This window comes from Saccopteryx leptura, chromosome 2, assembly GCF_036850995.1.
Source record: "Saccopteryx leptura isolate mSacLep1 chromosome 2, mSacLep1_pri_phased_curated, whole genome shotgun sequence".
NCBI classification, from domain to species: domain Eukaryota; kingdom Metazoa; phylum Chordata; class Mammalia; order Chiroptera; family Emballonuridae; genus Saccopteryx; species Saccopteryx leptura.
The window spans coordinates 131,417,781-131,431,551 of record NC_089504.1 but is presented as its reverse complement, the minus strand read 5'-3'; the positions used below and the strand labels follow the sequence as shown (position 1 = coordinate 131,431,551).

Sequence of the window (13,771 nt, the reverse complement as noted above, 5' to 3'; positions counted from 1 at the left end):
AGTCTCACCAGGCAGTGGTGCAGTGGATAGAGCATCGGACAGGGATGCGGAGGACCCAGGTTCGAAACCCTGAGGTTGCCAGCGCGGGCTTAAGCACAGGCTCACCAGCTTGAGCGTGGGATCATAGACATGGCCCCATAGTTGCTAGCTTAAGTCCAAAGGTCACTGGCTTGAGCACGGGATCACTCACTCTGCTGTAGCCCCCAGGTCAAGGCACATATGAGAAAGCAATTAGTGAACAGCTAAGGTGCTGCAACAAAGAATTGATGTTTCTCATCTCTCTCCCTTCCTGTCTGTCTGTCCCTATCTGTCCCTCTCTCTGACTCTCTCTGTCTCTGTCCAAAAAAAAAAAAAAAAAAAGTTCAGAATTTGAATCTAGTTTGGGGATTCATCTCTTGGAGTCATGGAAAGAGATGAGATTACACAGGGAGGAAAAAACAGCAACAAAAACAGCAGGGCAGATAAAAGATCAGGAAGAAAAGTAGAGTGGACAAGAACAGAAACTCTCTAAGAACAAAAGGGAGCAAGAGAGACTAAGAAAAGTAAAACTCAAGCCAGTTACTTTGTCTCCTGTAAATAACTCTGATAAAAAGATTTAGGAGGACATGCCATTAGACTGTGTATTTCCATTATCTATGTGCTCCCTGACCCTGCTCAGCTAATTAGTTGAGATTCAGTCCAGTTCTCTAAAATTCAAGGTACCAAAGATTCACACAGTATGTACCCAATATATTCATTTCTCACTGAGGTACTAATTTGTTAGCCTTGAAGTATACATTCTTATTTGTATATTCTTGCTCCTAAAAGGATTTCTAGTGCCCTTTCTATATTCCTCAGAACTTCCTTCCAAAGATCCAATTATGTACCTTCCTGATTAAAAGACTTATCCAACTTAAAGCTGAAATCATGTTAGCAATAACCATAACCTATTTTCAAACTGTTTAGTTATTCCTTGACCTAAAGTAGACAAAAATTTTAACAGTTTTATTGAAATACTGTACTAGACAAAACTTTTAAAAGTAATCTATACTGTTTCCAAGATGGATAATAACACTTGTTTAGAAACAGCTATACAATCAAGGGCTGCTTTGCATTATACTTCCTAAGCAGTCCATTAAGTGACAAATGACTCTTTATTCAAGAAGTTTAAATAGGCACTTAAAAAAGTCCAATCTTAAGACAACCATTCCCCACCCTGCCCCAATCTTCCCAGACCGTTAGCTGTCCAGTGGCTATGATATTGGGCTGGAGACTCACAAGTCTTTTACACAAGGAGTTTTTTCTCCACTCTTACCAGCCACAAAGAGATAGGCTTGTACTGACCCATCTCTCACCAGGCATTTATGGAAAAAAAAGTCTCTCACCAGATCCTTACACATAATCAGCATTTTTGTTTGCTGTAGTCCCAGTCATTTCCTACCTTAGGCCAGTTTTGACATGCACCAGCCTTTTGCACTGAATCTACATTGTATGTGCTGGCATGACATCAGCTGTCCTGCCCCTTAGCAGGGTCTGGGAGGAGGAGACTCACAATGGGGCATTGAGTCCCAACAAAGCCCCTTCCTCTCTATTTGGGATTTCTAACATTTTCCTCTTCCATTTAAAATTCTTCTCCCCATTTAAATTATAATTTATTTTTTATTTTTTATTAAGACCATAAAGAAGAGAGAGGTAATTGGCAGGCCTAGAGGACTCAAAGTTGGGAGGGATGAGAATTTAAGAAATGTCGTAAAACTACTTTGTGGTTACATCTCTTGCCAACTAGTTTCAGTGTTAAAATAGAGCTAAAACTTATTCACAGAAGAGGGTTCTAGGTTTGAAAACCTTTAAATATTCTTGCTACATTCTCAAATAGATAAGCCCTAAACACTCAAGAATGTTTCTAGGCAGGAAAGCTCCAGGAACTATAAGTTATGGGAAGTCACCCCAAAAGTAGTTGAGAATTAGGATAGTTATCTACTTTTTATCTCAGAAAAACGCTTTATACATACCATTACTTCACAAATCTAGGGATTTGGGTCAAATATTTAGCATAAAAAATTCAGCTTTCCCATCTAGATGGAATCTAAAGTAAATAATGGCTTTATTTCCCATCAGATCTGTTTATTTCATTATAATGACTGTTGTAACAAACCATCCACATGTACAAAGCCAGATATGCAGGAAAGTATGAGAAAACTGGAAAAATTTACTAGTTCTGCGGCCCCTGGATTGTGTTATAAGTCATCAGCATATGTAACTCATTTTCTAGTTAAGTAATTCCCTCTGGGGACCTGGTCTGCAATCCACACTAAAGATCAAATTTCATTAGCAGTTGTAGGAAAATGCAACCCTGTGCATTTGCAAGTCAAAAATCCTGAAGGCTACAGCTAGTCTGGCTATCTTCATTGATTTTTCCTGGGAGAGGATTTGAGCTGATATAAAACATTTGTTGGGAGGCACAGATGAGGAAGTTGAGAAGAAGAGAAGGGATTCAGCTAGCAGAGACAACTAAGCCTCAGTCTTCACGTTAAACTCCGGCCTTAACACTCAGCCTGCAGCTGTGTCCAAGAGAAGGATTCAGCAGTAATTCCACCTCCTCCCCACCCCACCCCCCGCAAGGGACAAATGACAAAAGACACAGGAAGACAAATTAAAAGGGCAAGTGTACAAAAACACATAATCCAATCGGCATCAAACTCTTCATTTCTAGACATCAGCCTGAAGCCCGGTGTGGGCTTAATTTCACATGAAATTGGGTTGGAGAGTCACAAATCTTAGCATCTATGCAAATAATTTGATATTTTTAAATAACTCATTTAAATTGATTCAAAAGACAGACCGACCACATGTTTGCCACTACTCAAACTGTCTGGTTTAGAAAACCAGCTTTGTTTACTGGAATTGGCTTTATCAAGTTTTAAACCTTCCCAATCCTTACCTTGGTTTGAGTTGGTTCGCCTTTCTCAAACATCATCTTGAGCCTGTTCAGCGGAACATTATATTTCTCTATTTTGTTTGAAGCTTCTGTATTTTCACTGATTTCAGGCTTTCCTATTTCATGCCTGGATTCTCCTGATAGACAATTTTCCATTTTTTTACTTTCTGTTGAGCGGTCTTTTAGATGCTCACCGTCCTCAGTGCGGGGATACGGATGCTGAATATGGGGGTCAGCAGGTGATCCAAGACTAGGTCTGGAGTGAACCCGTTCCTCTCGGTCAGCTTCGGCCCCAGAAGCAGAGCTGCTCAGCACTTCGGCAGGAGGATGGTCGCCTCTGTGCCTGACCTCGGTGCTGCTGTTTCTCGGAGAGTCTGTGAGAGTCTTGGCTCCCAGCACTGGGTTCTCCCACTTCTTCTTTAACACAGTCAGGATTCCCCTTCTAAAGTGCTGGGGGAGATTTTCAGCGTTCTAGAAGAACAAGATGTAAGTGCCAGTTAGAACTTGCCTGCTGAAACATTCAAACATGATGTTCTTTGTAAAATGAAAGTTAAAACTCCAAGCTGCTCCGGGTCCACTGGCGCTTCAGACAGCTGCGAACAGTTACAGCCCTGCCACATGGAGAAAAAGCATCCACCCCAGGAGAGGGAGAGGGGAAGAGAGAAAAAGTCAGGAGCTGAAGCAGGAAGTGATAAAACAGGATAGCCTTATAAGGACAAAATGAGAAGGAGAGCCCAGATCTAATGACAGTTACATTGGAGACAAGAGATTTTTATCCAAAGATTAATGGGGAAAACGAGAAAGAAAAAGCAAATACCAGGTACATTAAATAATGTAAATAAGCACTAATAAAAGTTTGTCATTATATGCCACAAAACTACATGGCGAATCTTGCTTTTTTTCCCTTTTAAAAGACAAAGATGTAATATAGCTGAAACTATACAATACGTTAATTGTGGACAGTAGTATCAAGGATTGAAACTATGTGTAGAAATTTAAAGAAGTCATCAGACTTTTACATATATTTGCATAAATGATAGTTCATCATATCTGACATACTTTACATGCATATAAACAAATTTTATTTTTTATGTAAGATCTAATTCTTTTTTTTCCTGCTCTTCTCTACATGCTTGTTCGTATGTAATTTCTCAGTTATCAGAAAATTCACTATTTACAGATCCTTTGGCTGAAAAATATCCAGGTGTCATATGAAAATACAAACACCCACTCTCTCAATTGAAGAAGAGATATTTAAACATATAAGAGGAGTTTACTTTCACCTGGGTCAAAATGAAATTAATTTCAACATATAAGACAGATTGAAAACAACCTGGAAACTGTCAATGTTGTTTCACAATAGAGGAAACATGCTTGCTTAAATAAAATTCAATGTCCTGCACTCTGAAAGTACTTCTAAATAGAGCAGCACCACCTTCACAACAAACCACAAACTCCAATACTATCTTCTTGCCTTCCATTCCTGTAGTCTGTCACTCACCGGCCTTTCAACTAAGAAAAGGCAACCCAGGAAGGACTAAAGACTTTGGGGAATTAACCAGGATTAGCAGCTATATTGGGAAGTAAGACTCTCACCCTATTACTCTCCTGAAGACACTCTGAGAGCCACTTCACCAAGCAGCTCCAAGGCTTGAAAACAAAAGTTACAGAACTACTTGATATTGTGTTTAAATCTTAGCTGACAAAATTCACTGGGGGAAGCATGTATGGGTCAGAGATATAAGAAGCATGAAACGTTTTCTTGTTGGAAAAGAGAATTTAAAAAACACCTCCGGAAGCTGATGCTACCTTAACTGCCAGCGGCACTCTTGGCTCTGTGCTACCTCCTGCCGCACAATGGATGAGTCATCTGGGTCTCTGACTTTACCTGCCTTGCCCTTGCTGGGCCCAAACAGGAGCTCTGAGAATCAAAGTGGCATTTTGCCTTGGTAACTGGGCACTACTTTTCTCAGAGGTAAATCATGTGATCAACACAAATTTATTAGCATAGAGAGATGCTCATTCATAAAATATTTTTGAGTGGAAAAAAGCAAATTATAAGAAAGCATAAAAAACAAGCACAATCCCATTTTATAATACACACATATATTTATAAATGTAAGCAGAGAAAAGCATTCTGGGAGAAAAAACATCAAGATATTAATGGGTTACCCTTGACTCATGGATTAGGGGCATTTGTATTTTCTGTTTATAATAAATATATATTCATTGTGTAATAAAATAAATGTAAAGACAAAATTATACATCCTCATATCACAAAAAAAATCTTCTATAGAGTATTAAATAATTTTGAGGTTACTGTAAGTGGCTTGAAAATTGTCATTTCTACTTTAATTGTGATGACCAGGAAGAGAGCGATGTGTGATAGAATACCAGCAGGGTCCCAAACAAGGACTTAGAGGGCATTTTAAAGAGGAGTAAATGTGCTCTTTTATTAAAAGGAGCACTCAAGGATACAAGTTCAAAAGTGCTGGAGTGGCCCTGGCCGGTTGGCTCAGCGGTAGAGCGTCAGCCTGGCATGCGGGGGGACCCGGGTTCGATTCCTGGCCAGGGCACATAGGAGAAGCGCCCATTTGCTTCTCCACCCCCTCCTTCCTCTCTGTCTCTCTCTTTCCCTCCCGCAGCCAAGGCTCCATTGAAGCAAAGATGGCCCGGGCACTGGGGATGGCTCCTTGGCCTCTGCCCCAGGTGCTAGAGTGGCTCTGGTCATGGCAGAGCGACGTCCCGGAGGGGCAGAGCGTCGCCCCTGGTGGGTGTGCCGGGTGGATCTCGGTCAGGCGCATGCGGGAGTCTGTCTAACTGTCTCTCCCCATTTCCAGCTTCAGAAAAATACAAAAAAAAAAAAAAAAAGTGCTAGAGTGGGGAGTAAAAAGGGGTGGGCAGGGGTATGTGGTCTGACAGCATTAAAGGCCCCATACCCTTAAGTCATTCCTGGCAGCACCTCCCAGGCCATGCCAGCTGTCCAGGTCTTAACCCGAGGTAAACAAAGATGGGGAAGAAACAGAGGTTAAAGTCTTTCTGGGGGAAAAAGAGAGATTCAAGAAGGTGCAGGACAGAAAGGGTAGCTAAAAGCAGTTTGGGCAGCACAGTGAGAAGAGTATTGGACTGAGGTAGGCTGGGTTATCATTGGATAGAGGTTTAGGGCTTACTTATATTGTCCTCTCTTTATCTGTATTTTCTACAATAAACATGCATTACTTATACAATCCAGCTTCTTCCAGGCAAGTGAACTTGGGCAAGTTTCTTCATTTCTATTGCGGAGAATCAATACATGAGACTCTATTAAAGCATGTGATATAGTATTTGACATAAATAGGCCCCCAGGAAGTGGTGATCATTATTAAATGGGTGGTCCTCCCTACTGTTTACGCCATGCTGCACAATGGTGATCATCCACTGTACCCAGACATCTCCCAAGTCCTGCACTTGGGTTAAAGTCTTTTACTGTTTTTTCTACTCTCTCTCTCTCTCTTTCTCTCTAGTCTCTACTGTTCTACAGTAAAGGTGTGGGACACAAAATAAGGCAAAATTCTAGTTGATGTCATTTGTATCAAGGTTTGAACTTTTCCCCAATTGTTTTCCTAGAATAAGACAAAGTAAAGTCAAAGACACTGCACTATCGTAGCCTCCTTTCTTCAAAGTGACATCCAGCATGCTGTTCATTCTACCCAGCAAGGCTGACCATCTTGGCAGATTTGCCTCTGGGCCATAACTAGCTGCCTGAATCCAGATCAGGAACACCATGGAGATGCTACGCAGTATCCTTTCTGCAGGAGCATTGTGACTTGGAATTAAGATGAGTCCCTTCCTTTCTTTGGGGCTCAGTTATCCCATCTGTATAATGAAGAGGCTGGTCAAATGAGCTTTAATGTTGAAATCAGCAGAGGAATTGCCATATTAAAAGCAGGAGGATGTTTGGTAGGATACAGCAGTGGGACTGGGAACATGGACCATCTGGATGTACAGCCTCCAAGAAAAGAAGACATTCCTAGACTGAGAACTTCTCAGAAAAGTGGGAGCCAGTCATTTTGGAGATAAGTGCCCAAACAGCATAAATCTCAGGAAGTGGCATATTCCAGGCTTGAAGGGAGTGTGAAAATAAAACTGAAGGTGGTGGTATTAATGGTTTGTGTTTCTGTGTCCTAGGTGTAAGTGGAAGAGGAAGACAAAAGGAGTAGTAAATTGTTTGGAATTTAGGCTATCCCACTGAATGCTAAAGGAACAAATTTACCCACTTGCTCCCAAATGTTTCTTTAACATTGAAGCATTCTTTCACCTGGTCAGTCACTTCTACAAATTTATGTGGATATTTCTTCCTGTTCTTCATGAGACAATTCAGACTTCTTACAATTCTAGTGGATCTTAAAAGCAATGCTCTGTCATTAATGGAAAAACTAGTGAGCTCTGTATAAAGTTTGTAGCTTAGTTAATAATGTTGCACCAATGTTAATTCAAGGTTTTTTTTGGGGGGGGAGTTTAAGGTGAGAGGAGGGGAGCCAGAGAGACAGACTCCTCCATTCACCCAGACTGGGGTCCACCAGGCAATCCCCGTCTGAGGCTGATGCTTGAGTACCGAGCTATCCTCAGTTCCTGAAGCTGATGCTTGGATCAATCAATCTATCCTCAGTGCCTGGGGCTGACGCTTAAACCAATCAAGCCACTGGCTGAGAGAGGGGAAGAGAAAAAGAAGGGGGAGAGGGAGAAGCAGAGAAGCAGATGGTTGCTTCTCTTGTGTGCTTTGACTGGGAATCAAACCTGGGACACCCATATACTGGGTGACACTCTGTCCACTAAGCCACGAGCCAGGGCCTAATGCAAGTTTTGATAAATGTATCATAGTTATGTAAGATGTTAATATTAGGGGAGTTGGGTGGATGGAGGTATATGAGAACTCCTTGTACTATCTTAGTAACGCTACTGTAAATTCAATTTTATTTCAAAATAAAACATTTGTTAAAAAAAAAAAAAATAGCAGCCCTGGCCAGTTGGCTCAGCGCCCATCTGCTTCTCCACCCTTCCCCCTCTGCTTTCTCTCTGTCTCCCTCTTCCCCTCCTGCAGCCGAGGCTCCATTGGAGCAAAGTTGGCCCCAGTGCTGAGGATGGCTCCATGGCCTCCACCTCAGGCACTAGAATGGCTCCAGTTGCACCGGAGCAACGGCCCAGATGGGGAGAGCATCGCCCCCTAGTGGGTATTCCAGGTGGATCCTGGTCGGGCACATGCGGGAGTCTGTCCATCTGCCTCGCCACTTCTCACTTCAGAAAAATAAAAACAAACAAAAGACAAACATTTTATTCCTGGTTTATGGGATACTCCCTTTTCCTAGATTTCTTTCCATTTCTCTGACTACTCCACAGTTTTCTTTATAGGTTTCTCTTCCTCTGTTCCTTCCATGGTGGGGTCCGTCAAAGCTCTGCCTTAGGACCTCTTCTTTGCTCATGGTACATATTCTCTGTAGCTGATCTGGTTTCACCTCTGCTGTCTGTTGATGACTCATAATCCATAACTCTAGCCATATAGCTCTCTTTACCAGTTAGTTCTCCTGGAAGTCCTACAGGCACCTAATACTCACTCTTGTCTAAGGCTGAAGTCTCCCTCTCCTCCCTTCATTCCTTACCCTTTACTATTTCTTTTCCTGAATTCTCCATCTTGGTGAATGTGGCAATTATCTTTTTAACTGTCAAAGGTGACTGTAGAGGCCTGACTTGTGGTGGTGCTGTGGCTAGAGTTGACCTGGAATGCTGAGGTCGCTAGTTCAAAACTCTGGGCTTGCCCAGTCAAGGCACATATGAGAAGCAATGACTACAAACTGATGTTACTCCTCCCCAGCCTTACTCTCTCTAAAATCAATCAATTTTAAAAATCTTAAAAAAAATAAAAGATGTCTGTTCTCTTATAACTCAATCATGTGCATGTTCTGCTTCCTCTGTCACTCTTTACCTCCCTTTTAAAGCTAATTCCTATTTGTCCTTTGGGCTCAGTCAGGCACCACTTCTGGGAAGCCTGCTTTGACATCGCATAGCCCAGGTTATGAGTCTCCTAAATTAAACTCCAACCCTGTATTTCTTTAATATGATACTTATAACACTGATAATATAAATTCTATTTTCCAAACTCTGAAAAGTTCCTTAAGGCAGGGACCACATCTTATTCCTTTGTGTCTTCAGCATCTGCTACTGAAGAGATGCTCTATAAATATTTGTCTATACCAGTGGTTCTCAAAGTGTGCGTCAGGGCGCACTGGTGCACCCTAGAAGATTTCCAAGTGTGCCCTATGGTATTCCAGAGAAGTATTTGCCTGTTGGGGAGCAAAAAACCAACAGGGTTTTTGGAGTTTAGATTTTTGGGGAATGGAGGTGTGGGGAATTGGCTATAAGCTGACAGTCTGCCCAAACCCCCACCTCACTTGCCTGTTTAGTTTGCAAAAGGCTGTTAAGTTGTGGCACTGGATTGTTTACACTACCCCCCCCCCCCATGTTCCCTGGCTAAAGACTGGAGGCAAGTTTCTTCTATCCTTTGTTTGGTGTAAAGTTAAGATGATATGTATGGTGGGGGTTTTGGATTGATGATTAAACATAAGGAATTGTCTCTTGAAGCCTTTTGGATTTCTATAAAAGAAGAATATGTGGCAATATCTAAAAAAGCTTTGAACATTTTACTACAATTTTCAACATCCTATTTATGTGAATTAGGATTGTCTACCCTCAACACAATTAAGAGTAAAAAGAGAGGAATTCTTCAATGTACTGACGAGGAAATGAGAGTTTGCCTTTCAAATATATGCCTAAACATTGAAGAAAATGCTAGGACATATCAGGCTCATGTTTCTCATAAACACAAGAATGAAAAAACTTAATACATTCATGCCAGGACCTGTCAAATTTACTAAATCTTATTAAGAATGCATCTATATATATAAAAAGATAACTTTTTTGTGTTTTTTTTTATTTTTTAACCCCTCTTTTTTATGAACTCTAAAAAGTATAACAAAAAATGTAACATAAAAATGTTTTTTAATGTCAGAATAAATTTAATTTTGTTGTATTTATTTTATTTAATTACCATAAAAGCACGCTTGGACTTAATATTTTTTCTTTAATATTTGACTTAATTATTATAACATATTTCTCAGAAATTTGTATATAGTGAGCGTACAATTATTTGTAGGATTTTAAATGTGCCCTGACTTCAAAAAGTTTGAGAACCACTGGTCTATACTCATGGTGTCAACTTCTGTCATTCTACTGCCTTAAATAGAGTCCAATCAAGCCTTTATCCTATCACTCCCAAACAGCACAACATGACCAATGACCTTCATGTTGCCAAATCCAGTGGTCAGTTGTCAGCCTATAGGCGTGTTTAACTCTGTTGAGAACTGTCCTTTTAAAAGCATTTTATTCACTTGACTTCTGATATACTATTTTCACTGTTATTTCACCAGTTGTTTTCTCTCAGTTTCCTTTGCTGGTTCTTCCTTATCTCTCCAATCTTTAAATACCAAGGTGCCCTTGAGCTCAGTCCTCGGACCTTTTCTGAGCTACACTCACTCCCTATGTAATCTCATGACTTTAAATAATACTGACACTCTTCTCATCTCATCCCTAGCGGGGATCTCTTCCAGTTCTGAATTTGTACATCCAACTCCCTATTTGACATCTCCACTTAGATATAGTTTTTTATTTTTTATTTTTAGAGCTAGAGAGAGGGGAAAAAAGGAAGGAAGGGAGGGAGAGAACAAGGGAGAGAGGGAGGGAGAGAGAGAGAGAGAGAAAGAGAGGGAAACACTGACTTGTTATCACTTATCTATGCATTTGTTGGTTGATTCTGTATGTGCCCTGACCAGGGATCGAACCAGTAACTTTGGCGTAGTAGGACAGCTCTCTAACCAACTGACCTACCTGGCCAGGGACTTCACTTAGATATCTTAGTAAAAATTTTTATATTTATTATGTCCAAAAATGAGCTTCTAACATTTCTCTTCCTCTAAATCTGCTTTTACTAAGTTTTCCCCATCTAAATAATGGCATTTCCCCAGGTGTTTGGTCCAAAAACATTGTTGCCATTCTTGATTCTTCTCGTTCTCTTTACCTTCAGTATAAATCCTGACCACTTCTCATCACTATATAGTTTCTACACCAGTCCAATTCATCATCATCTCTTGCCTAAATCACTGCAATTGTTTAATAATTGGTCTTCATGCTTCGCCCATTGTAGTTCTAATCTCTTTCCTTTTAAATTTTAAATCAGCTCACATCACTCCTTTGTACATAAACCCTCCAAAGGTCTTCATTCAATTGGGGTTAAAGTCCAGATCTTCAAAATGACCCTACATCACGTTACTCTTCCTATTTCCCAAATTTATGGACAATGTTTCTGCATCAGGGCATCTGCATGTGCACTTATCTTCTGCCTGAGTCATTCTTCTCCCTGGCTCAACTCCTCAGATCTTTGTTCAAAAGTCTCAATATCAGAGGCTTTCCTTGACCACCATATACTCTTTCTCTCTTACCTAAAACATATATTTCATAGCTCTGATCACCACCTGACACAGTATCTCTGTCACCCTAGAATGTAAACCCCCTGGTGGCACAGATGTAGTCTGTACGAATGCCTAAAACAGGGCTTGGCACACAGTAGGTGCTCTGTGAATGCTTGCTAAATGAATGAGTGAAAAAAGAGAAGAAGGGAAGGAGGAAGACTAACAGAAAAGAGAGAGAGAAAGACTAAAGGAAAGAAACTAGCATTTGAGTGACATAATGTTTGCTTTTTCTTACAATGCACTCACGGGGAAACCATTTTATGAATTACAGGAAAATTAAGTTAAAGACTCATTTAGCATTAACCCCCTTAGAAGAAATTGACAGGGGTGTGTAATATACTAATTTAAATGGGGGTATGAAAGCTTCCAGGAGGATGTTATTGTAATGCTAGCCAAATTAAAGAATTCTTGCTCAAATATGTGAGGTTTATTTTTTCCCCTCATAAGATTAAATCAAGTGAGCTTTCAAAAGAAATACATGCATACAGCCCAGCTGGAAGTTAGCTGGCAGGGAATGAGTATGAGCAGAGAGAGAGCTTGTTCTGAGGTTTTAGCCTTTGATGACTATTGCAGCTAAGAAACTTGCTAACTAGAATGGGTCAAGAAGTTTGTTTTAAACAAAGAACCCCGAGGATGACAACAGCTGCACAGCTGCTACCATTTAAATGCAGAGCTACAGAAATTCTGGTTGTTTGATTTGGAAAAAAGGATGGCAGCTTGGAAGTCCTATATCCTAATTTAAGCAGAAGCAGTAAGCCATTTTACTACCTCAGGCAAAGCACCTGGCCTCTGTCCTTCACTCAGCTCAAGAAATAAGTTGTTCAAACAGACAAGTTCTGAGCAAACGGCTCACAAATCAGACCAGTTGGCATAAATGTCTGGCTCAGCTGAAATGCAACTCAAGCCCCACTGAGGCTGCAGGTGGCTGGGCCACACAGGCTCTGCTCCTCAAGTCCCACACGGATCTTTTGAGTACTTACATTTCTCCTCTTTTCTGCATTTGCTTCTTCAGCGGCTTTCTGATACCTTCAGAGAGGGGAGTAAAAGAGAGTGTCCTTAAATTAAACTTATATTGTTACTATTTCAATATTTAAGAAAACTACTTCTGCAAACATATTTCTGACAGCAACTGTCTTTAACAACTCTATTAGAAGAAGCAGAGAATCAGAACAGCCCTCACTTCCCATTGATGAGGCCAAATGCTGGGAAACAACTTGGTAGAGCAGAAAGTCTGTGGTGTAAGTTCCAGTTTCATCACTTATTAACTATGATGTCTGGCAAGTCCCCTAACCTAACCTCTCTAAGTCTCAATTTCCTTATCTAGAAAATGGCTTTCTACTTTCAGGGTTGCTAGGAAGACTGAATGAGATCACATGTATAACACTGTCCTGGGATTTGTCAATTGCATTAATCCCAGGATGCACATTTCCCTTACATTAGTGCCTTTGAAATCTTTAACTCCTTTTTTTTTTCCTTTGGAGAGACAGAGAGAGAGAGAGAAAGAGAGAGACAGGGACAGATGGACAGGAAGGGTAAGAGATAAGAAGCATCAATCCTTCATTGTGGCACCTTAGTTGTTCATTGATTGCTTTCTCATGTGTGCCTTAACGGGGGTGGAGGGATCCAGCCAAGTCAGTGACCCCTTATTCAAGCCAGCAACCTTGGGATCATGTCTGCTCAAGCCAGAGACCTCGGGGTTTTGAACCTGAGTCCTCTGTGTCCCAGGCCGATGCTCTATCCACTGCATCATGGCCTGGTCAGGCTGAAATCTTTAACTCCTGTCAACCCAGAGGGGGTCACACTGCCTGTACATGTGTGAATTTGGTCTAAGTATTGGTATTATCACTTTGGCTCAGTTAAATGTATTTGATGGTACTACACATGTTTAAAATGCAACTTCAAATGTCTTTAAAAAGTTACACTATGATTTTGCATTGAAAAAAATTATTTTAGCCTGACTAGGCAGTGGTGCATGGATAGAGTGTTGGCCTGGGATGCTGAGGACTTCAGGTTCAAAACCTGAAGGTCACCAGCTTGAGCACAGGCTCATCCAGCTTGAGTGTGGGCTAACCAGCTTGAGCATGGGGTTGCTGGCTTGAGCGTGGGATCACAGACATGACCCCATGTTGCCGGCTTGAAGCCCAAGTTCGCTGGCTTGAGCAAGGGGTCACTGGCTCAGCTGGAGCCCCACGATCAAGGCATATGTGAGAAAGCAATCAATGAGCAACTAAAATGCTGCTAGTATGAGTTGATGCTTCTTATTTCTTTCCCTTCCTGTCTATCTGTCCCTCTTTCT

The 13,771-nt window shown here is 41.1% G+C and overlaps 1 protein-coding gene across 3 annotated transcripts in view; it reads right to left on the bottom strand.

The window, feature by feature from the left end:
• LIMA1 (LIM domain and actin binding 1) overlaps window positions 1-13,771 on the bottom strand; it is a 115,301-nt gene that overhangs the window by 42,050 nt on the left and 59,480 nt on the right. For all 3 annotated transcript variants that reach the window (XM_066368772.1, XM_066368770.1, XM_066368771.1), the window contains 2 exons: window positions 12,456-12,501; window positions 2,921-3,388 (listed from right to left, as the gene is read on the bottom strand). In XM_066368772.1, the coding sequence (XP_066224869.1) occupies window positions 2,921-3,388; window positions 12,456-12,501 (514 nt within the window). The remainder of the gene's footprint in view (window positions 1-2,920; window positions 3,389-12,455; window positions 12,502-13,771) is intronic.